Raw genomic sequence first — 22,874 nt, 5'->3', positions numbered from 1 at the left:
GCCAGTTTCTGAGGTGCCTGAAGGCTGGGAGAGTTTTTCTTTCTTTTTTTTCTTTTCTTTTCTTTCTTTTTTTCTTTTTTGAAACAGAATCTCACTCTGTCACCCAGGCTGGAGGGTAGTGGCATGATCACCACTCACTGCAACCTCCACCTCCCAGGTCCAAGCAATTCTCCTGCCTCAGCCTCCTGAATAGCTGGGATTACAGGTGCACACCATCACACCAGCTACTTTTTGTATTTTTAATAGAGATGGGATTTTGCCATGTTGGCCAGGCTGGTCTTGAACTCCTGACCTCAAGTGATCCGGCTGCCTCGGCCTCCCAAAGTGTTGGGATTACAGGCATGAGCCACCACATCCAGCCTTTTCTTTTCTTTTCTTTTTTTCTTTTCTTTTTTTTTTTTTTTTTTTTTTTTTTGAGACTGAGTCTAGGTCTGTTGCTCAGGCTGGAGTGCAATGGCAGGATCTTGGCTCTCTGCAACCCTTGCCTCCCAGGTTCAAGTGATTCTCCTGCCTCAGCCTCCTGAGTAGCTGGGATTACAGGTGCCCGCCACCATGCCCGGCTAATTTTTGTATTTTTAGTAGAGACAGGGTTTCACCATGTTGTCCAGGCTGGTCTTGAACTCCTGATCTTGTGATCTGTCCGCCTCAGCCTCCCAAAGTGCTGGGATTACAGGTGTGAGCCACTGTGCCTGGCCTTTCTTTCTTTCTTTCTTTCTTTTAACAAGAAATTTGTTATAGTTTTATTTTCCTTTGCATTTGCAAAATACTTAGGACCAACATGAAAAAGAAATACCTTCTATGGGGGAAAAATGACATTAAAAAGGAAGATGGGAAGGCTGAAAGGGATTTGTGCCTTAGTTGCAAGGAGCTGCAGCATCTCTGGTCCAAGGAATCAAAACGATATTGGGAAGATATAACAGGAGGAAGAAGAATGTGAATTTACTGAGGGAGAGGGCCCCAAAGTGGGCCTTGAGGGGGAACTGGAGGCCACGGAGTAGGTCTGGGTGGAGGGAGAGTCCCCCCCGGAAGCCATAGGGTGGGTGTTGGGGAGGGCCAGTGTATCCATGAGGCAGCATCGGTGGAGGAGGTCCACACATACCATGGAGGCATAGGATGTGGGTGACCCATGGGAGATCCAGACCGAGACCCCTTGGGGGACATGCTCATTGGAGGAGGTCCAGGATGAGGCATTCCAGGTGGTGATCAGGGTGGTGGCTGCCCCCCAGATCCTGGGGGCCCATCACGGGGGTGTCCTCAGCCATGAGGGCCATGGTGTGCCAGCTGCATCTGAGACATCCCTGGATGGGGCATCGCACCTATTGGGAACGGGTGAGGATGTGAGTGTCCATGACCCGGATGTCCTGCCCCTGGGGTTCCTACCAGTGGGAGCCGGGGGCATGTCCTGCAGCCCCAAGAGGCATAGGTGGTGGGGACATGGCTGGGGTTATCCCAGATGTGGGGGGGCTCCAGGAGGCAGCTCTAGGCGCGGGAAGGAGCCAAGAGGAGGCACGCGTGGTGGAGGAAGCCCAGACCCCAATGATGCTGCCACAGGATTCGGGGCAGAGGGTGGAGGAGGTTCCCGGGGACCTGATGGCCAAGAGAATGTCGCTCATCTTGCACGTGCAAAAGTTGCCCTGGGACCACGTGCCTTGCCTGCGGAGGACCCCGCAAAACCTGTGCCAGGACGTCGGTGGCCACGCCCACGGCTCAGGGCTGGGCGGGGCCAAGCGCGGGGCGGCGCGTTCTGCTCTCCGACGTCCCTTCCCGCCCGCGACCTGCCGACCTGCGGGGATCGTTAGCGGTCCCAGCCCCCGTCTAGATTCAAATCCGACTGGGTGAAGGAGGACCCGAGGAGGACCCACGCACGTGAGGGCAGATCCATGAGGGCAGGAAACTGACCTCAGACTCTTTTGGTGGCAAGAGGAGGGAGGCTGTGAGCCCCCTTAAGTGGACAGGGGTGGGGGTGGAGTGGGAGGGGGGAGTCTGAGGGAGGGGGACGAGGAGCGGAGAAATGGACCGAAGAGCTCCGGCGTGAGGGGCAGGGGTGCAGGAAGGTCTCCTGTGGATTGAGCGGCCTCAAGTCAACTTGGGCAAGAGGGGATGGTGGGGTGTTCTTGGTTAGGAGTCTGCGCTGTGGAGCCAGCCCTGGGGTGCTCCCTCTGAGGCCTTGGGTGGGACAGACCCTTCTAAGCTCCTGTCCTCATTTCTAAAACAGGGAACCTAAGTCCCAGGGCTGCAGTGCAGATTAAATGGCAGGACGCCTGCTGAAGGCTGCAAGGTGCCTAGCACGGTTGTCATTTATTCAGTGCGCATTTACAAGCCCCTGCTGGGGGTCAGGCATTGTTCTATGGGCTGCAAATCCAGCAGGGAAACAAAAAAACAAAACAAAACAAAACAAAAAAAACCCAGCCTGCCCTCGTGTGGCTCCTAGGCCACTGGAGGGAGAAATACACTAATTTCTTCACTATGTTAGGTGGCCGCAAGTGCAGGGCAAAGAGAGTGAGGAGAGGCCAGGTTGCTGCAGTTGGAGAGACAGTGGGCAGGGAGGGCTCACTGTGATGTGGGAGGCAAGACTTGAAGGCAGAGGGGACAGCAGCACAAAGGCGCTGAGGTGAGGTCGTGTGTGCCGTTTGGAGGAGCAGCCAGGGGGCTGGTGTGTGTGGAGGACAGTGGGCAAGGGGAAGAGGAATTGGGGAGGACCATAACTGGCAGCCAGATTTTAAAGACTTTGCGGGGCTGGGTGTGGTGGCTCACGCCTGTAATCCCAGCACTTTGGGAGGCCGAGGCGGGCCAGTCACCTGAGGTCAGGAGTTCGAGACCATCCTGGCCATCATGGTGAAACCCTGTCTCTACCAAAAAATACAAAAATTAGTCCGGCGTGGTGGCATGTGCCTGTGGTTTCAGCTTGTTAGAGGCTGAGGCGGGAGGATCCCTTGAGCCCAGGGAGGCAGGCGGAGGTTGCAGTGAGCCGGGATCACGCCATTATACCAGCCTGTGTGGCAAAGTGAGACTCCGGCTCAAAAAAAAAAAAAAAAAGGTTTTGCAGCCTAAGGTATCTTGCAGCTATTGAGCTCTGCTATTGCAGCTGGAAATCAGTCTGTAAACAAATGGGCTTTGTTTCAATATAACTTTATTCACATAACAGACCACTGGCCCAGGCAGTAATTTGCTAACCTCTGGCCTACAGCCTTGAAGGCTCACGGGGCATTGAGGGGGCTGGAGAGCTTCTGTGGCATTAGAGTTGAGGCAGGGCATGATCTGATTTCAGTGTTTACAGGATCACCCTGCCGCCGCATGAAGAGGAGGCTGTCGGGCGTGAGGACGAGGGCAGAATAAGGGTGACCAGTTGGGAGGTGGCAGGTGAGGGCCACTCCAGCCAGTGCTCCAGGGGTCAGATCCTGGATGCGTGTGGGAGGCAGAGCCTGTCAGAGCAGCCGCTGGTGTGAGGGAGAAGGGGAATCGGGGTGGCTCCAGGATTTTTGTTTGAGCCACCAGAAGGCCGGAGCTGCCATCCGTGGAAAAGGGGGGCACCGAGATGGGAGAGAGCTGGTTGCGGGGACGGCTGGAGTTCAGTTTTGGACATATTAATGCTGAGATGCCTGTTAGACATCCGGGTAGGCGTGGAGGAGGTCGCTGGACCTGCATGTTCCGACCTGTATGCAGATCAGCCGAGAGGTCTGGGGGGCAGGATCGGGCAGCATTTGACCTGGACACTTAATATGGAAAGGGGGGTGATAAGTAGGGCAGGGAGAGGAGCCCCTGAGAGACCAGAACAGTGAGGGGCAGGCCCCAGGCAGCTGGGACCAGGCCAAGAGCAGCCAGGAGTACTGCTAAAGGGAGGAGGTAGGGATCAGAATGGGGTGGGGTTGAATGAGAGCCAGGGCAACCTGTCCTCTCCCCGCAGGGCCCATCTGATTAAACAGACCAGGCCACTCACTGTGGAGTGGACCAAGGATACTCCTGTCCCTGAGCCCATGGAGCTAAGGTCTGATGCCAGCCACAAGGAGAATGTGTCCCCAAAGCCTGAAGCGCTCCCGAAGCCAGGCAAGAGGCTTAGCGGGCCTGGATGGGCGGTTACAGGAGCAGGGCCCCCTCTAGGTATTGGCCCAGAGCCCCCCTCCCAGGCAGGCCAGCCTATAGGGCCTGATTAATTCCAGAGATCAGCCACCCACGGTCGGCTGGACATAGGACAGAGTCTTCCCAGCCTGGGGCCTAAGGAGGGGGGTCTTGGGAGAGTGAGGTCAGGAAGAGGCCTGGCTGGTGCCCCTGGCTAAGATGCGGCCCCCACAGCTCTGTCCTGGGGACATCCCTTCTCAGGCTGCTGAGGCTTTAAGAAAGCCACAGAGGGCTGGGCGTGGTGGCTCACGCCTGTAATCCCAGAACTTTGAGAGGCCAAGGTGGGTGGATCACCTGAGGTCAAGAGTTCAAGACCAGCCTGGCCAACGTGGTGAAACCGCGTCTCTACAAAAATACAAAAATTAGCCAGGCATGATGGCGGGTGCCTGTAATCCCAGCTACTTGGGAGGCTGCGGCAGGAGAATCACTTGTACCCAGGAGGCGGAGGTTGTAGTGAGCCGAGATGGCACCACTGTGCTCTAGCCTGGGCCACAGAGCAAGACTCTGTCTCAAAAAAAAAAAAAAAAAAAAAAAAAGAAAGCCACAGAGCTGGGCCAGCCAAGAAGGGGAGCAGCCCAAGAACAAATGTAGATTCTTGAATTCACATCCCAGTTTATTCGTGTTCCAGCTGTGTGACCATGAGACAAGTTGCTTGACCTCTCTGAGCTTTAGTTCCCATCCACAAAGGCAGTAACTTTTATGGCCCACTCTACCTGCCAGGCCCTGCACCCAGAGCCTCCTGGTACCTCATCCATCCCCACAAGGACTCTGTGCCTGTGGAGTGGGCTTGGGGGCTGGGGAGGAGCTCCAAGGCCCCTCTCCATGTTCCCAGAGCAGCTTACCTTTAGCCGTTGCTCTATGGGGTCCTGCTTTCACCCCAGCCCGCTGCCCCCCCACCCCACCTCTTTGCTCAAGCCAGAAATCAAGGAGTCCCCCTTGATTCTTTTCTTTTTTTTTTCCCTTTATTACCTGACTCTTCCAAGCCCGCTGGCTCCACCTCTGAAGTTTATCTGAATCTTCTCTTTACCCACCTGCTACCCAGATCCCAACCACTGTCATCTCTCTCCTGGGACCCCTTCAACAGCCTCCTAAATATCTCTCTGCTTCCCTCTGTCCAGCTCCAAGACCCCCCTACTCTAAGAGCCCCAGGGGCTGCCCATGGCTTCACCCAGGGAGACAGAGCTGGCAGCAGACCCTGGAAGTCTTAGCTCCCTCCCGCTGCTGGGGCCCCGTCCCCTCCCTGGCTCCGAGGCCTGGACAGCTCCGCCTGTCCCACCTGAGTGCCAGCCACCCAAGTCATGACTATCTCTCCTCTCTTTAGAGCAACGAAGATTCTGGAGGAGCCTGGGCATCAGCCTGAGCGGTAGACATGACCAGTGGGTGCCCGGGTGCCAGGTGGAGAGGGGAGGGCCTGCTGCCACACCCTCCCCAGGGGCAGTGCTAGACCAGGAGCCCTGCCGAGTCCAGACCAACCTGGCCAGCCCTGGTCCCCGCCTGGGCCTAGCTCTGAAGGACACGACTGGCCAACTGGTCAATTCAAGCTTCTGGCAACAGAGCAACCTGCAGTCCCTGGCCAGGAGGCGCCAAGGGAAGGCCCGAGAGTTTGCCATCCAGCAGAGCAACCTGAGCATCAACGAGACCAGCAGCCCCCACCTCTTCCCAGAGCCTGGGGGGAGCTTTGGGCCCCGCAAGCTGCCCTGGGGTCCTCTCCTATCCCAAGAGCCACTGGCTCGCCCATCTCCCTGCCTGAGGCAGTCCAGGCTGCCGGCCCCAGGCACCCCTAGCGGGGACTTCAGGCCCACTGAAGCCTTTGCCCCTCTCGATGGGCACACACAGCCAGGCCTCAGATCCTGGGGTGGTCTGGGGAGCTGGAGGTCCAGGCTGGTGGGGGAACCTCTCACCCTGGAGGACCTGGCTGTCCCCAGTCAGAACCAGACTCAGGCCCCATCCCATGCTGCCGTCCACCAGCTGCTGGCTTCTGTACATTGCCTGGCGCAGGAGGCAGCCCGACTCAGGTCCCAGGCACCCCAGGAACCCCCCGGTGCTGTGCAGCAGGACCTCTGGACCGGCGACGGCCAGCCATTCTCCGCCCACCCCCAGCCCAGCCAGCCTGTCCTTGCTTCCTCGGATGGGAGGAGGAGACGCCTTCGAGGCCACAGGGAAACTGCGGCTTTCTTGGAGACCCCGGCTAGTCTCTCAGACTCTTGGGCACACAGCAAGCTAATGTCACCTGAGACCACTCTGGGGACACGGACCGAGGATTCCCTTAATCCTGAGCAGGGGCTCCCTCCTGCCCACCTCCTAGGGTCAGGGGACAGCTGCTCCCCCTGGTCTCAAGATGGCAGGGCACAGAGGGGTGACCCCAGTCTCCCTCGAGGGGTGGGAAGCAGGGAGACCGACCCCTGTTCCTCAGCCTTCTCCAACACAGCCTGGGGAGTCTCACCCAAGCAGAAAGGAGAGGAGGGGGCCCTGAGGGAGTGGGTCCACAGGGAGGAGGAGAGGACAACTTTCCATCTGTCAGACACAGTCCCAGCGAGCAGTGCGTCGAAGGTAGAGGCCCGGGGAGGCTGGAGGTGGGGTAGGGGGTGGGAGGTGTTGCTCCAGGGCAGGGAGGCTTGGCAGGGGGTGCCCTGTCCTGCCTGCTGCTTGGCCTGAGAACTGTGTTATGTACTCTTGCTTTCCCAGAACAAGGCACAAAACATCATAGCCCCGGAGTCTGAGGCAATCTGGTGAGGCCATGGCTGGGTGGGGACAGGGGTTGGAGTTGGGGGACACATGCTCAGGACTCCGCTTCCATTTGCCTGTCCAAATGGAGATGAGGGCCTGATGGAGAGGAGGCGGGGTTTCAAGGAAGAGGAACTTACTACCTGTCCCTGCTGGGGAATGAAGGGAGCCTCCAGGGCCCCAGGGACAAGAATGAAGGGACTGATGCTCATGGGTTTGGGACACTGAGTGTCCTGAACTTCCAAGGCCACCCTGGGTTTTCGGCAAACAGGGCAATCTCTGGCTGGATGCGGTGGCTCATGCCTGTAATCTCAACAATTCGGGAGACTGCGGCAGGCAGATTGCTTGAGCTCAGGGGTTCAAGACCAGCCTGAGCAACATGGCAAAACCCCGTCTCTACAAAAAAAATTACAAAAATCAGCCGGGTGGGGTGGTGCATGTCTGTAGTCTCACCTACGCGGGAGGCTGAGGTGGGAGGATCACTTGAGCCCAGGAGGTCGAGGCTGCAGTGAACCATTATCATGCCACTGCACTCCAGCCTGGGTGACAGAGCAAGACTCTGTCTCAAAATTATATATATATAAAAGAAATAAAGAGGGCATTCTCCCACCCCCAGGGCCTTGCTTGTGTGGGGTTTCCAAGTCCAGCCATCAGTAAGAGGGAAGTTCTTCCAGTCTGCAGTGTGATACTCCTGTTGTGGCGTGGGTCATCACCCTACTGATTGCTGGAAAGGCATCTCAGAGGGTATCCAGCCACTGGGCTGTCCCTGGGGATAGGAGGGCAGTCCACACCCTGATCAGCCCTGGTCTGTCCCCAGCTGGCAGCTGTTGTCCAGATGTTTTCGATCCTGGAGGCATTTGGTGAAGAGGCAGCGGGAGCCAGCGGCGGCGGCAGTGGCACTGGGCCGCTGGCAGCTGTTGCGAAAGGGCCTTCAGGCCCTGTGGCTCCGGGAGGCTCAGCTGGAGGCAGCATGGGGGCAGTACACAAAGGTTCTGCTGATCCGGAGCTTCCGAGAGGTCAGCGGTCTCCAGGTTGGGCCAGGGGGCTGTGTGAAGTAGTAGTGTGTCTGGGGAGGAGACTCAGTCTACGGAGAGGACACCCACTGGGCATAGGTTGCACCTCATGAATGATCAGCAGTAAAGTGTGTAGTTGTGAGTCCACACGCCTGAATCAGCTCTGCCTGAGTTCAAATCCTGCCCCCTCTACCACTTTCTAGCTGCGTGACCTTGGGCAAGTTACCTAACCTCTCTGTGCCCCAGTCTCTTTATCTCTAAAATGGGATGATGATGATAATAGAACATACCTCTCTCAGGGTCGTTGTGAGATTAAATTAATAAGGGACTCAGAACTCTGCCTAGCATATAGCAAGCTAGTAGATAAGTGGTTGCTATTTTTTATTAGAGGTTTGCCAGCCAGGGCTGGGAGGGAGCATCTGTGTCCTTCCCTCCTTGGGAAAGGGGTGCTCTGAGAGGGTCCAGTCGCAGCTTTCATCTTTTAAGGAAAGCGTTGCCTCTTGGGATGCATCGCTCTATATTTGTTCATTCATTCATTCCTTCATTCCCAAAGAAGGAATGAATAGGCAGAGTAATGGTTAAGACCACAGGCTGTGGAATCTGATAGGCATGTGTTACTCCTGTCCCCACCCCTGCCTGGTGTTCCCTTGGGAGGCAGATTCAAGGCCAACATCTCCTTTCCCCTTCTCTCTTGAGCCAGTGGAGAAACCTGGCTTTACAGCAGAAACAAGTACAGCCCCACATGCAGGCTGGGCCAGGGTCCCCGCCCTCCAGGAGAGCCCAGGGCAAAGGCCTCTCCTTGGGAAGAAGCACAGTGGTGGACCCCGCCCAGAGAAGCAGGCTGGAACACACCAGGTTGGTCAGTGTTGCCTGGGAAGCCGGTGGCCTTCCTTCCCCAACTTCCTGCCTTGCCCCCACTACTTCCTCATCCCCACAAAAGAATGGGAATGAAATAAGCAGATGTGGGCAAAGATTTATGCAAAAAAGATGTCCATCATGGCATCATTTATAATTGTAAAAACTTCAAAACAGCCAGGCACGGTGGCTCACACCTATAATCCCAACACTTTGGGAGGCCTCGGCCAGGAGTTAGACACCAACCTGGGCAACATAGCGAGATCCTGTCTCTAGCAAAAAAAATGTAAACATTTAGCCAGGCATGGGGGCATGCTTGTAGTCCCAGCTACTCTAGAGACTGAGGCAGGAGGATCACTTGAGGCCAGGAAATCAAGGCTGCAGTGAGCTATGATCATGCCACTGCACTCCAGCCTGGGCAACAGGGCAAGACCCTGTCTCAAACAAGCTGAAAAGCAGCCTAAATGCTCAACAGTGAGTGAGGAAATGATGGTTTGACCATGTGATGAACAATTAGCAACCATCCAATATGATGTTTAGGAAGATTTTTTTTTTTTTTTTTGAGATGGAGTCTCGCTCTGTCTCCCAGGCTGGAGTGCAGTGGCGCGATCTCAGCTCACTGCAAGCTCCGCCTCCCAGGTTCACACCATTCTCCTGCCTCAGCCTCCCGAGTAGCTGGGACTACAGGGACCCGCCACCTCGCCAGGCTAATTTTTTGTATTTTTAGTAGAGACGGGGTTTCACCGTATTAGCCAGGATGGTCTCGATCTCCTGACCTCCTGATCCGCCTGCCTCAGCCTCCCAAAGAGCTGGGATTACAGGCATGAGCCAGCCACCACGCCTGGCCAGGAAGATTTTTTACTGGTTATGTTTCCAATCATAGCAGTAATGCATGCTCAATTTGAAAAATATTCCAAATAGTTGGAAGTATATTAATTAACTTGAAAGCTTCATCTTTTCATAGCCCCCTCCCTGGAAGTATTTTTGTGAATATTTGCATAGCATTTTTAAAAAACAAGGGAAAATGGTGTGGCAATGTTAAATTTTTCTTAAAGGAGCATAAAAATGTATCCAAAATATTTCTCCCAACCACATAGTTGCATAGAAACCACATGGTGCATAGAAAAAGGACCAGAAAGAAAAAAAAAACCCTGAAAATGTGCAATGTGAAAATCCCTAACACTGCTGAACTGTACACTTAAAAATGGTTACAATGGTAAACTTTCTGACGTGTATTTTACCACAATTAAGGAGTAAAAGATATTTCATTTAAAAATGCTAAAATGGAAACTATGCTTATCTCTGGAACAGTGGGATTAAAGTCGGTTATATTTTTCTTTTCTTTTCTTTTTTTTTTTTTTTTGAGTCAGAGTATCGCTCTGTTGCCCAGGCTGGAGTGTGTGGAACAATCTGGCTCACTGCAACCTCCGCCTCCTGGGTTCAAGCGATTCTCCCGCCTCAGCCTCCCAAGTAGCTGGGATTACAGGCACACACCACCACGCCTGGCTGATTTTTTTTTTTTTTTTTTTTTTTTTGTATTTTTAGTAGAGATGGGGTTTCGCCATGTAGGTCAGGCTGGTCTCAAACTCCTGGCCTCAAGTGATCTGCCTGCCTCAACCTACCAAAGTGCTGGGATTATAGGCGTGAGCCACTGCGCCCGGCCTCTGGTTATTTTTTTTCTTTATTTCCCCAATTTTCTACTACAGTTGGGTATTTTTTTTTTTTTTTGAAACAGAGCCTTGCTCTGTCACCCAGGCTGGAGTACAGTAGTGTGATCTCTGCTCACTGCCACCTGTGCTTCCCAGGCTCAAGCAATTCTCATGCCTCAGCCTCCCGAGTAGCTGGGACTACAAGTGTGTGCCAACACACTGGCTAATTTGTGTGTGTGTGTGTGTGTGTGTGTGTATATATACCACCTCTGGCAGCGTGTGTGTGTGTGTGTGTGTGTGTGTGTGTGTGTATATATATATATATATTTTTTTTTTTTTTTTTTGTAGTAGAGACGGAGTTTCACTATGTCGGCCAGGCTGGTCTCAAACTCCTGGCTTCAAGTGATCTGCCTGTCTCAGCCTCCTAAAGTCCTGGGATTACAGGTGTGAGCCACCATGCCTGGCCATGTTCTTATTTTTAAATTGAACAAATGTATTTAAATAATTATTTAAATGATATTTATTTTAATACATGTTTGTTGTTTAAAAAAATTCCAAATAGTATTAAAGAGAATAAATCAAGAGCAGAACCTCCCCCCAGCAATAGCTTTTAAATCCGACATAAAATAAACTGTCCAGAAGAGGGTAGGGGGACTCAGCGCCCCCTGCTCCCAAGGGCAGACCGCACCTGCCTAGGGTGGGGCGGACAGGTTGGGATCGTGTGCCCTTCCTCCCGGGTCATCAGCTTCTCTCTGGGCAACTTTGCTTTTAGTCCAGGAAGTCTGAGGGAGGAGGAGAGAGCTCAGTGGCTTCTGTCACATCCTAGGCAGAGAACAGACAGCAGACACGAGAGAGTCCAGATCCTGCAGGCCCTGCAACTGGCTGGTGAGACATGGGGTGCTGGGAAAGCGGGGAGATGGAGCCTGGCCACGCAGGGCCTGAGCTCCGCCCTGGGCAGGGGCGGGGGACCCTGGGCGAATGAATGTTTATTGTGCATCTGCTTTGGCACATTCCCAGAGACAATCTCATTTGAGCCTCACAGTGACCCCCAAGAGGAACTGTGCCCATTTTACGGACGGGGAACTGAGGCACAGATAAGTTAAGCGACTTGTTTGAGGACACACAGCATGAGAGGAGCACGGCCTGCATTTCTGGGCTGATACGCTGATGCAGGCCCACACCAGAGGCTGGAGTATTGGAGCTAGACTTCACTTACTCAGAGATGGGGGGTGCCCTGCGACAGGCATCCCACGTGTCAGGGGCCCCTCCTGGCTTAGATCCTCCCATCTGCTTACTCTCTCTTTTCTCTCCCTCCTCCCTCTCTCCTTAGTGTTCTTCCTGTGGTGCCAACAGAAGAAACGGGCCAGACAGGAGAGGGAGACTCTGCAGAAGGCCACCAGGGCCACACAGAGGACAGGGAGCTTCCCCCAGGCCTGGCACTCTACTGCTGCAGGTGTAGCCTGGGTGGCCCCACTGAGCCCCCAGCACCAGAGAGCTTGGCTGTGCAGGTAGGATGCCCTTCCCTTTTTTTTGAGATGAGGTCTCACTCTGTCACCTAGGCTGAAGTGCAGTGGCACCATCTTGCTCACTGCACCCTCCACCTCCCTGGCTCAAGCAATCCTCCCACCTCAGCCTCTCCAGTAGCTGGGACCATAAGCATGTGCCACCACGCACAGCTAATTTTTTGTATTTTTGATAGAGACAGGGTTCCACCATGTTGCCCAGGCTGGTCTCGAACTCCTGAACTCAAGTGATCTGCCCACCTTGGCCTCCAGAAGTGCTGGGATTACAGGCGTGAGCCAGCATGCCTGGCCCCCACTTCCCTTTAAGTCAGCTCTTGACTCCTAGTATTGAGAGGCAAGGATGCAAATAGGAAATGAAAGCAGCCATCGACTGAGCATGCCTAGAACATGCTAGCCCGCCCCACTGGCTGGGATTTGGTTATAAGCAAAGCTTAGTCCCGGCCTCCCACCTCTGCCCATCATCACAGTGGAACCCGTGGCTGGTGGGGGAACAGACAGGAAACTAGCAGTCCCAAGGGTGTATGTGAATACCACCTGGCTTAAGTGTTGTGAAGAGAAGGAACACAGATCTATGAGTTTCTTTTTTTGCTCCCTGGTGGTTAACTTTTTATTATGGGGCATTATTATTATTATTATTATTATTATTATTATTATTATTATTATTTGAGACGGAGTCTCGCTCTGTCACCCAGGCTAGAGTGCAGTGGCACGATCTCGGCTCACTGCAACCTCCACCTCCTGGGCTCAAGCGATTCTCCTGCCTCACCTCCCAAGTACCTGGGACTACAGGCACATGCCACCACGCCTGGCTAATTTTTTTTGTATCTTTAGCAGAGTCGGGGTTTCACCATATTGGTCAGGCTGGTCCTGACCTCAGGTGATCCACCCACCTCGGCCTCCCAAAGTGCTGGGATTACAGGCATGAGCCACCGCACCCGGCCTGTGGGGCATTTTTCTTATTCAAAAGTAGAGCAGATAGGATAATAAACCCCAGCGCACCAATCACCCAGCTTCAACAAAATCAGCCTCTCTTGAAGCTTGTTTCATGTGTACTCCAAATACATCCCCCGCTCCAAATTATTTTGAGGCAAATCCCATGCATTATACCATTTCATCCATAAATATTTTTATATGCCTCTCTAAAAGATAAAGGCTCTTTAGAAACATAACCACTGGCCGGGAGCGGTGGCTCATGCCTGTAATCCCAGCACTTTGGGAGGCCGAGGCAGGTGGATCACTTGAGGTCAGGAGTTCGAGACCAGCCTGGACAACATGGTGAAACCCCGTCTCTACTAAAAATACAAAAATTTGTCGAGCATGATGGTGAACACCTGTAATCCCAGCTACTCGGGAAGCTGAGGCACGAGAATTGCTTGAACCCGGGAGGCAGAGGTTGCAGTGAGCCGAGATCGTGCCACTGCACTCCAGCCTAGGCGACAGAGTGAGACTCCATCTCAGAAATAAGTAAATAAATAAATAATAAAAACATAACCACAATACCACTCTCACAACTAAAAAATAATGAAACAACTGTTCCTTAATACTCATGAATATCTGGCCAGTATTCACATTTGCAAGTATATATTGTATTAGAGTTTGCAAGGAGGTCCATGTATGGCAGTTGGTTGATAAGTCATTCAAGTCTTTTTATTTTTAATTAAAAAAAAATTAAAGACAGGGTCTTACTGTGTCACCCAGGCTGGAGTGCAGTGGTGCAATCATGTCTCATTGTAGCCTCAAATTCCTAGGCTCAAGGGATCCTCTCACCTCTGCCTCCAAGTAGCTGGGACTATAGGTGCGTACCACCACACCTGGCTAATTTTTAAATTTTCTGTAGAGATTTAATTTTTTGCCATGTTGCTCAGGCTGGCCTCGAACTCCTGGACTCAAGCAATTCGCCCACCTTGACCTCCCAAAGTGCTGAGATTACAGGTGTGAGCTACCATGCCTGGCGAATTTTAAAAAATTTTGGTAGAGACAGAGTCCCACTGGTGAGCCATGATCGCACCACTGCACTCCAGCCTGGGCTCAAGCAATCCTCCCACCTCGGCTTCCCTGAGTGCTGGGATTACAGGTGTGAGCCACCACGCCCGGCCTGTTAAAATCTTTGTAAACTATAGGCTCCCCTTCATTTTTTTGATTGCACGTTATTTGTTGAAGAAATCAACTTGCTTGCCTGCTAGTTTCCCACTGTCTGCATTTTGCTGACTACATCCCCCTGGTGTAGTTTTCTGTGAGAATTTTTAGTGCAGGAAGCTGACCTAGACCAAGGTTCAGTGGTGATGTGAAGGATGAAGAGTTGCCTGGTGGAGGAAGATCAGAGAAAAGTAGAATGTTCAGAGGCCTCTGGCCAGGAGTGTAAGATCCTGAGGCGTAGCAGAGCCGAATTGGACCCTTGTTAGCACAGGGTAGGGGGGCTGAGGGTAGTTGAAGATGAGATTGGAAAAATCTGTGGGGGCCAGATCAGCACCTTGTTGGCCGTGGGGAGGGGTTGAAATTTGATGGTAGAGCAAGGAGGCTACCGCTGGAGGATTAGCAGGTGACTCTGATGATTTGATTTGAGATTGGAAAAACACCACTGGGTTACTGAATAGGAAATGACTGGAGGAGGCCGAAAGTGGATGCAGGGAGGCCAGGTCAGAGGCTGCTGAGGCCATCACGCTGCCAGAGGTGATAGTGTCATGGCCTGAGCAGGTGACATGCAATGCATCTTCAAAGCAGCCTCATTTTACAGATGAGAAAACGGAGGCTTGGCCAGATGCGGTGGCTCAAGCCTGTAATCCCAGCACTTTGGGAGGCCAAGGTGGCTGGATCACTTGAGGTCAGGAGTTCAAGACCAGCCTGGCCAACATGGGGAAACCCCATCTCTACTAAAAATACAAAAAAAATTAGCCGGGCATGGTGGTGCATGCTTGTAGTCCCAGCTACTTGGGAGGCTGATGCAGGAGAATCGCTTGAACCCAGGAGGTGGAGGTTGCAGTGTCCAGAGATCGCACCATTGCACTCCAGCCTGGGCAAAAGAGTGAAAGTCCGTCTACAAACAACAACAACAAAACACGGAGGCTCAGAGAGATGAAGTGGCTTGCCCAAGGCCTGGGTAGTGTGTCTGGCAACGGCAGGCAGCTGGAGCCACAGTCATCAGATCTTGCAATTGACATGGGTACTTTCCCTCTGTTCTCCCAGGTGCTTCGGGGCGTGGCAGCAGTTCGTGCAAAGAGGGTCCCGGTACCGAGACCACCTGGCTGACCGCCGGACGGGGACCCTGAGGAAATGCCTGGAACAGTGGGTGCAGATGAAGCAGCTCCGGGAATCAGATGGGGCAAAGGTGACCCAGCTGTCCCTCTGCCGGCAGAAAGCAGGTGAGATAGTGTTGGCTTCCGCCCCAGCAAACCGTGTCACTTAAGCCCCTTCTTCAGTGGTCCCCAGTTGAATATGTGAATTCTTGTGGGAGGTGATAGAACTGGGGCTTTCTAGGAGGGCAGCCTGTAGACCTGGGAGGATGCAGGAGGGGTCCCAGAGTGGGCAGGCCCCAGCTGAGCCACATCCCTATGTCCCATTATGAGCTGCTGTGGGTGAGAGACTTGGTTCTGCTCCTCCCACTGCAGGCTTTCTCGGTGCTGGTATCCCAGATCCTGCCCAGAAGGGATGTGGGCCCTGCTCTTGGGAAGCTCCTGGTGTGATGGGGGACACACAGCCCTAATCCCCACCCCAAAACTTAACTGGGGGCCTGGTGTAGTGGCTCATGCCTGTAATCCGACACTTTGGGAGGCCGAGGAGAGTGGATCACCTGAGGTCAGGAGTTCCAGACCAGCCTGGCCAACGTGGTGAAACCCTGTGTCTACTAAAAATACAAAACTTAGCCGGGTGTGGTGGCGCATGCCTGTAATTCCAGCTACTCGGGAGGCTGAGGCACAAGGATCGCTTGAACCCAGGAGGCTGAGGTTGCAGTGAGCTGAGATCGTGCCATTGCATTCCAGCCTGGGCGACAAGGGCAAAACTCTGTCTCAAAAAACAAAAACAAAAACAAAAACAAACACTTAACTGGGGAAGATGGGATCTTTGAGGTGACCTGGAGGGGAGGGCTTGGAAGCGGTGGGACGGGACAAGAGGGGAGAGCTCCCAAGAGGGGCCCGAGGCAGCAGCTATCACAATGGCTGTGGGCAGAGTGAGCTCAGTGGGGAGGCAGCTGACTGGACTCTTGACGGTTTCTCAGGACGTGAGGCTGTCTACACCGCAGGCCCTGGAGCCTGTGGCCTGGGTGCAGTGGGCCAGGCCCAGGGGCAGCAGGAGCAAGGCTGGGGCTCCCTGCAGGATGCGTGCCGGACACTGGCCCTCTGCTGGGCGCTGCTGCTGTGGAAGATGCGGCTTTTCCAGCGCCAGTGGGCCAAGTAGGTGTCCTCGAGCTTGTGACCTGGGGTTGGGCCTGGGGGCTGTGGGGTGGGCACATGAGCAGTGCTCAGCACCAGGAGGAATGCGGGAGGAATATCCCATAGGGCAGTAATTGCATCCCACTCCTCCCCGTGGCCCTGCACAGGGCCTGGCACACTGTGGTGCCCAGCCGATGTCAGGCCCTGGGAGGTGGCCTAGGGACACTGGAACAGTGATTGAGCAGAGGGCCACTGGGGGCCAGGGGGCTGCCAGAGACACAGACATGGAGCTCTACAGGGGTGGCCGGAACCCTAGTGAATGCCTGTCTCCCTGCCAAGTGTAAATCCCTGGTGGCAGGAACCATGTCTGTCTGGCTGTCACCGCTGGCTCCCAGCTCCCTGCAGGTGCCTGGCATGTTGCAGGTACAGAATAAATACTGTAAAGGAACAAGGGCAGGAGCCAAGGATCAAGCTTTTATCTCCTCTCCCATTGGCCTCATTACACAACTAGAGAAACTGAGCCTCAGAGGGCTGGAGCAGCTTGCTGTAAATCCCAGTGGGAGTCAGGAGCAAGAAGGTCCTGTGTTGAGACCTGGGTGCTGCCCCCACACAAGATGGTCACTGCTGGAATTCGGAGCCCAGACGAAGGCTGTAGGTGAGGGGAGGGTGGCGATCAGGAGAAGCCAGCTTCCCGGAGGGGATGTCAGGAGGAATGGAAGCGAGCAGTTGCAGGGTTAAGAATTCTGTCCTTGGCTGGGCATGGTGGCTCACACCTGTAATCCCAGCACTTTAAGAGGCCGAGGCCAGTGGATCACCTGAGGTCAGGAGTTTGAGACCAGCCTGGTCAACATGGCGAAACCCCATCTCTATTAAAAATACAAAAGTTAGCCAGGCGTGGTGGTGCTCGCCTGTAATCCCAGCTACTTGAGAGGCTGAGGCAGAAGAATGGCTTGAACCTAGGAGGCAGAGGTTGCAGTGAGCCAAGATCATGCCACTGCACCCTGGACGACAGAGCGAGAATCCATCTCAAAAAAAAAAAAAAAAAAAAGGAATTCTGTCCTTGAAAGCCACACACCCACATGGTCCACTTGGACCCTCAGCCTCTTTCAGTGTACCCCTGCAACTTCAGGGGAATTCAATTCACGGTGACCTTTCAGAATGTGGGGGCACTGCTCACATGCCTGCCCCACAACCCCCAGGCCCTCCCTCTCCAGCCCATCCTCTGGCCTTTGGACTTCAGGGCACAGTTCATATCTCCTGGCAGCTCTCCCGGGGCACCCTCCTGGGCCTAGATGAGTCCCAGGTCTGCTGCTATTTGGAGTTTGGGGAAATGATCTTCCCCCGGGCTCAGCTTTCTTATCTTTATAAGTGAGTGCAGGCAGAAGTACTGGTGTGGTTGTAGGGGTGGCCTCTGGAGTCTGGGATCCCTGGGCCTGGGGCCCAGCTCCACCTCTGATCAGCTGCATGGGCTCCCAGCCACCCTGGGAGCATGATGAGGCCAGCCAGTGAAGCAGGTGGAGCACTAGCTCGGTTAGCCAGACGTGGTGGCACGCACCTGTAATCCCAGCTGCTCGGGAGGCTGAGGCGGGAGAATCGCTTGAACCCAGGAGGCAGAGGTTGCAGTGAGCTAAGATTGTGCCACTGCACTCCAGCCTGGGTCACAGAGCCAGACCCTGTCTCAAAAAAAAAAAAAAAAAAAAGCATCAGCCCAGTCAGCCCAGTCTCAGCTGCTCACTGAGGTCACTCAGAGAACCCCAGAAAAAGTCTGGAAGCCCAGGCTGTACCCTGACCATTAAGTCAGAATCTAGCAGAATCTAGGGTGGGACCCTGGTGGGCATCGGTATCTCTTGAAGCCCCCAGTGATCCCAGCATGCAGCCGCTGTGGGGGGCAGCAGTGTGGAACGCTAGCCCAGCGTCTGGCCTGTGGCGAGCACCCTTTCAGCCCATCTCTTTCACAGCGGCCAGGGTAGGGTAGCCCCTGCTTGGCCACCCTGCACAGCCTGAGGGTGAGGCTGGGTGGGGCACTCACCTGCCCCTTCTCTAGCTCCTTCTTCCAGGGCCTGCAGCAGCAGATGCTGCAGCGCAGCCTGAGATGGTGGCACTTGAGGGCATTGGGCCCAGACGCCACAGCAAGCTGCACCAAGACCCCCTCGGCTCTGGAGCCACTGGGCAGCAGCATACTCCAAGACTCTCTGGAGAAGGTGAGAGGTAGGAGGGTGGGGAGGGGCTGGGGCAGGTAGGGGTGGATGGGTGGAGATTGTGGGAAGGGGACAGGGTAGGGGACCAAGGACTCCACATCTCCTTCCCCAGGTTCCCAGGGCCCCCACCCTCCCGGATACTCTCCAGGGGAGCCTTCTGTGGGCAGCTGGGCAGCGGCAGCAGGGGCAGTGCCTTCTGCTCTGGCAGGCACGGGCCCAGCAGTTCCAGGGCACAGCCAGGTGGTACCAGCATACCCGCCAGAGGCGGTAGGGATCCCTCCCCATCTGCCCGCCACTCTATGGACTTACTGTTTCCCGGCCCCTTCTCCCATCCACCCTTGGCCTTCACAGCAGCAGCCCCTTGGGGTCTGCACCTCAGGGGGCTTCAGTTCCTCCTGTCTTCCTGCCCCGTCCTACTGAGAGGGTGTCGGGGAGTGGTGAGGCACTCTACAGAGTCACTGTTCCTCTTGGAGATTTCGCAGCTGAGGTTCCTTCATTTATTCATTTATAGCACAATGCATAAGAGTTGGTCTCCCTGGGTTCTAATCCCAGCTTTGCCCCTCACTGGCTGTGTGATCTTGGGCAAGTTGCATAACTTCTCTGTGCCCTATTTGCCTATCTGTAAAATGGGGTTAATAGTACTCGCTCCAGTGGGGCAATGGCGAGGCACGGCACATACATTCCCCAATGCCGTGTGTGGCACGTTGTGAGTGCTCAGTCCATAGCAATGTTTATGGCTAGTGGTTGAGCACAGGACTTGGCAGTGGGGGTCTAGAATCCCACCCTATCCCCACCACTCATCATCGTGACCCTGGGAGAGGTGCTTGGCCCCTCCAGTCCCCAGCAACCCACCCTCCCATAATGGAAACAGAAGAGTCACCCAGAGCCTCCTGCTGCTGGGGAGAGGAAGAGAAAGGAGGGCGGGGCAGGGCTGGCCTGGGATTTGGGGGACAGTGGACATCCTCAGGGTGGACCCTCCCTTTCCCAGCATCTTCCTCAGCTGGAGCCGCTGGGCAACAGCCCAAGGGGCCTGGAGAGAGCTGGCTTCCCACCGGGCCTGGGCTCGGACCTGCAGGGCTGTGCTGGGCCTGTGGCATCAGCGGCTGCTGCAGTCACGGCTGGTGAAGCGGTGGGCCCAGGAGCAGGGCTGGCGGCTGGCACAAGATGCCCTATGCCACTGGCACTCCTGTTGGCAGGGTGAGTGGAGACTTGGCCGGGGGCACTGTGGGTGAGGGCAGGGCCAGGGTCTGTCTGAGACCCAGACTGCAGCCCTGGCCAACAACTTGACTGTAACCTCATGGGAGAACTTGAGGCAGAGGCTAAGCTACATCTGGACTCCTGACCCATAGAAACTGTGAGATAACAAACATCTGTGGTTTAAAACTAATAAGTACTTGGGTAATTTGTTACACAGCCATAGCTAACAAATGCAATTGATCAGAGAGGTCCGCTGAGCTGTGACACTGACCTAGCTGGGTTCAAAGAAAACAGGCTGACCAACTCTTACACATTGTGCTATGAATGAGCAAATGAATAGACCTCAGCTGTGAAATTTCCGAGAGGGACAGTGACTCTGCAGAGTGCCTCACCACCCCCAATACCCTCCCATCCCCTAGCAAAGTCTGGTGATGAGACCCCCACAGGGCACACCCAGGAGTCAGGTGGCAGAGCAGAACCTGGGGGCTTGGACTCTGTAGTCTTGAGTTTGAATCCCTGCTCTTCCATACCCTGACTGTGTGAACCTTAAACAACCTAGTTAACCTCCCTGAGTCTCAGCTTACACATCTGTAAAATGGGGATAATGTAGTCCCTACGTCATCACCTTTATCTTCATCCTTATCCTCACCTGGCCTCTAGGAGTCACTGGTCTGAGCCCTGAGTTGGGAGAGAAGTGGGCAGAGTCATGGTGCCCTTAGGGGCCAGTAGAGTTAGTCAGGGAGGGTCCCAGGAGGAGGTGAGGAGGGCTCAGCGGGCAGAGCAGTGGCGAGAGAAGTTGAGGCGTGGGAAGGGGTCAGCAAAATAGGGCAGTGGGAAGGACTGGATTTGCAGAGCTGGCTGAGGGTGCAGTGTGTTAGAAGCCCTGAGGAATGTGGCCAGTGAAGGGAGGAGGGATGGTCCCAAGGCAGGCTTGCTCTCTGGGTCTTGGCCTCTGGGCAAAAAGAGCTGTTGCATGGCCCAACCAGTTTTTTTTTTTTTTTTTTTTGAGACGATCTCGCTGTGTTGCCCAGGCATGCAGTGGTGCGATCTTGGCTCACTGCAACCTCCATCCCCTGGGTTCAAGCAATTCTCCTGCCTCAGCTCCCCTCGTAGCTGGGATTACAGGCGCCTGCCACCACGCCTGGCTAATTTTTGTATTTTTAGTAGAGACGGGGTTTCACCATGTTGGCCAGGCTGGTCTCGAACTCCTGACCTCAAGTGATCAACCCGCCTCGGCCTTCCAAAGTGCTGGGATTACAAGCGTGAGCCACCGCACCCGGCCCCAACCAGTCTTTTTATAACCTGATATCAGAGGTGACATCCCATTGCTTCTGCCAAATTCTGTCTGTTAGAAGCAAATTAATAAACCCAGCCCGTATTCAAGGCGGGGCATTGCCCAGGACACGAACACAGGATGCTGTCTTGGAGGCTGCCCACTACACCGACATATCGCATTCATGAGCTGGCAGGCAGGGCTGTGGTGGTTCTAGAAAGTCATGTCCTGTCCACTGGAGACAGCTGCTTATGCAGCCCAATCATTCCCCGGCAGGAACACTGAGCCAGTGTTTCCAGAACTTCTAGTTTTTACAGAAAAATTGAAAATTAGATTTTTGGGCCAGGCGCAGTGGCTCACGCCTGTAATCCCAGCAATTTGGGAGGCCCAGACTGGCGGATCACGAGGTCAGGAAATCGAGACCATCTTGGTTAACATGGTGAAACCCCATCTCTACTAAAAATACACAAAATCAGCCAGGCGTGGTAGTGTGCGCCTGTAGTCCCAGCTACTCGGGAGGCTGAGGCAGGAGAATGGCATGAACCCAGGAGGCAGAGGTTGCAGTGAGCTGAGATCGGGCCACTGCACTCCAGCCTGGGCGACGGAGTGAGACTCCGTCTCAAAAAAAAAAAAAAAAATAGAAAATTAGATTTTTACCTGGATTCTCCAGATTTGGAAACACTGTGGCAAAATTAACAAACAAAAACAAACCCAACAACTCTATGAGCTGGGCTGGCCTGGTCACCAGCAGGACACCCATAATAGAGGCTTTTTAACCCAGACAGTCAGGGTGGCCTCCTCTGTTCCCACCTGGTAGGGGGCGAAGGGCTGGCTGCGTAGAGGCCCATGGGGAGAGGCTGGGGTGAGCACCCAGTGGCTCTTCAGCATCTCTCTGGCCCCAGGGCAGCAGTTCCTGCATGAAAAGTGCCAGACATGGGTGCAGGTCCACCTCCAGGGCCTGCAGAAGGTGGTGTTCCGGAGCTGGCAGCAGGCAGCAGCTCATCAGAGATGCACAGTGACCCGGCCAGAGCAGCTGCTACTGCAGAGGTGGGTGGGCCTGGGCGTGGGAGGGTGTTGGTCCTCCCCACCCAAGGAATAGCAAGGAGAGCACCCAGGGGGTGGGAAGCTCAGACGGTGGCCCAGATAGGAGGCCTGTGGCCTGGGAAAAAAGGGGCATGAAGGGAGATCCTAGCCTGGAAACAGAGGGCCATGACCACTGACACCTTATTATCTATTTTGGGAGTGGTGGCAAACCCCACCCCTAACCTGTGGCCCCAACAAGCCCCGGGAGTCCAGCTCCTGGCCAGGTCAGTTCTTTGGTTTTAGAGGATATGATTAAGATGGGAGAAATCAGCTGGGAACAGTGGATCATACCTATAATCCCAGCACTTTGGGAGGCCGAGGAAGGTGGATCACTTGAGATCAGGAGTTCGAGACCAGCCTGGCCAACATGGTGAAACCCCATCTCTACTAAAAATATGAAAAATTAGACGGGCATGGTGGCAGGTGCCTGTAGTCCCAGCTACTTGGGCTCAGGCAGGAGAATCACTTGAATCCGGGAGGCGGAGGTTGCAGTGAGCCGAGATTGCACCACTGCACTCCAGCCTGGGCGACAGTGCGAGACTCCACCTCAAAAAAAAAAAAAAAAAAGGAGAAGGAGAAATCCACTCCTCGGAAATCTACCATAACGCCCATTGTGAGGAGTTACAGCAAGGAGAATTCTGCTGTACACCGTCGCTAAGAGAAGAGAGTGAAATCTTCATTTAAGTAAAGATGTTCTAGTGGAACGTGTATACAGTTCATGAATGCATATTGTAAAACCAAGCAGAGGACACAGAATGGCTCCTCCCACAGTTCAGTACAAATTTGCGAATGTTCAGTGTCCCCGTAGGGGCAGTGAACTGTTGGCTACAGAATGGCTGACGTCTGTGCTTTTGCATCTGAGGGTGCAGATGGTTA

At 54.3% G+C, this 22,874-nt stretch overlaps 1 protein-coding gene and 1 pseudogene across 1 annotated transcript in view; one reads left to right on the top strand and one right to left on the bottom strand.

Annotated features, from left to right (window-relative positions):
- Positions 1-939: 939 nt before the first annotated feature.
- On the bottom strand, positions 940-3,645 carry LOC109028339 (splicing factor 3B subunit 4-like; annotated as a pseudogene).
- Positions 1,767-22,874, top strand: part of C1H1orf167 (chromosome 1 C1orf167 homolog) — a 27,343-nt gene continuing 6,235 nt past the window's right edge. Inside the window, exons 1-14 of the mRNA XM_063702799.1 lie at positions 1,767-1,866; positions 3,905-4,044; positions 5,438-6,666; positions 6,802-6,845; positions 7,658-7,856; positions 8,554-8,708; positions 11,130-11,242; positions 11,688-11,865; positions 15,064-15,239; positions 16,094-16,268; positions 18,292-18,448; positions 18,558-18,712; positions 19,434-19,642; positions 21,818-21,962. Coding sequence (XP_063558869.1) covers positions 3,975-4,044; positions 5,438-6,666; positions 6,802-6,845; positions 7,658-7,856; positions 8,554-8,708; positions 11,130-11,242; positions 11,688-11,865; positions 15,064-15,239; positions 16,094-16,268; positions 18,292-18,448; positions 18,558-18,712; positions 19,434-19,642; positions 21,818-21,962 — 3,005 coding nt within the window. The 5' untranslated portion in view covers positions 1,767-1,866; positions 3,905-3,974. The remainder of the gene's footprint in view (positions 1,867-3,904; positions 4,045-5,437; positions 6,667-6,801; positions 6,846-7,657; positions 7,857-8,553; positions 8,709-11,129; positions 11,243-11,687; positions 11,866-15,063; positions 15,240-16,093; positions 16,269-18,291; positions 18,449-18,557; positions 18,713-19,433; positions 19,643-21,817; positions 21,963-22,874) is intronic.

The sequence above is a fragment of the Gorilla gorilla genome, chromosome 1, assembly GCF_029281585.2.
Source record: "Gorilla gorilla gorilla isolate KB3781 chromosome 1, NHGRI_mGorGor1-v2.1_pri, whole genome shotgun sequence".
In the NCBI taxonomy this organism is placed as follows: domain Eukaryota; kingdom Metazoa; phylum Chordata; class Mammalia; order Primates; family Hominidae; genus Gorilla; species Gorilla gorilla.
This window is presented reverse-complemented; position numbering and strand designations above follow the sequence as displayed.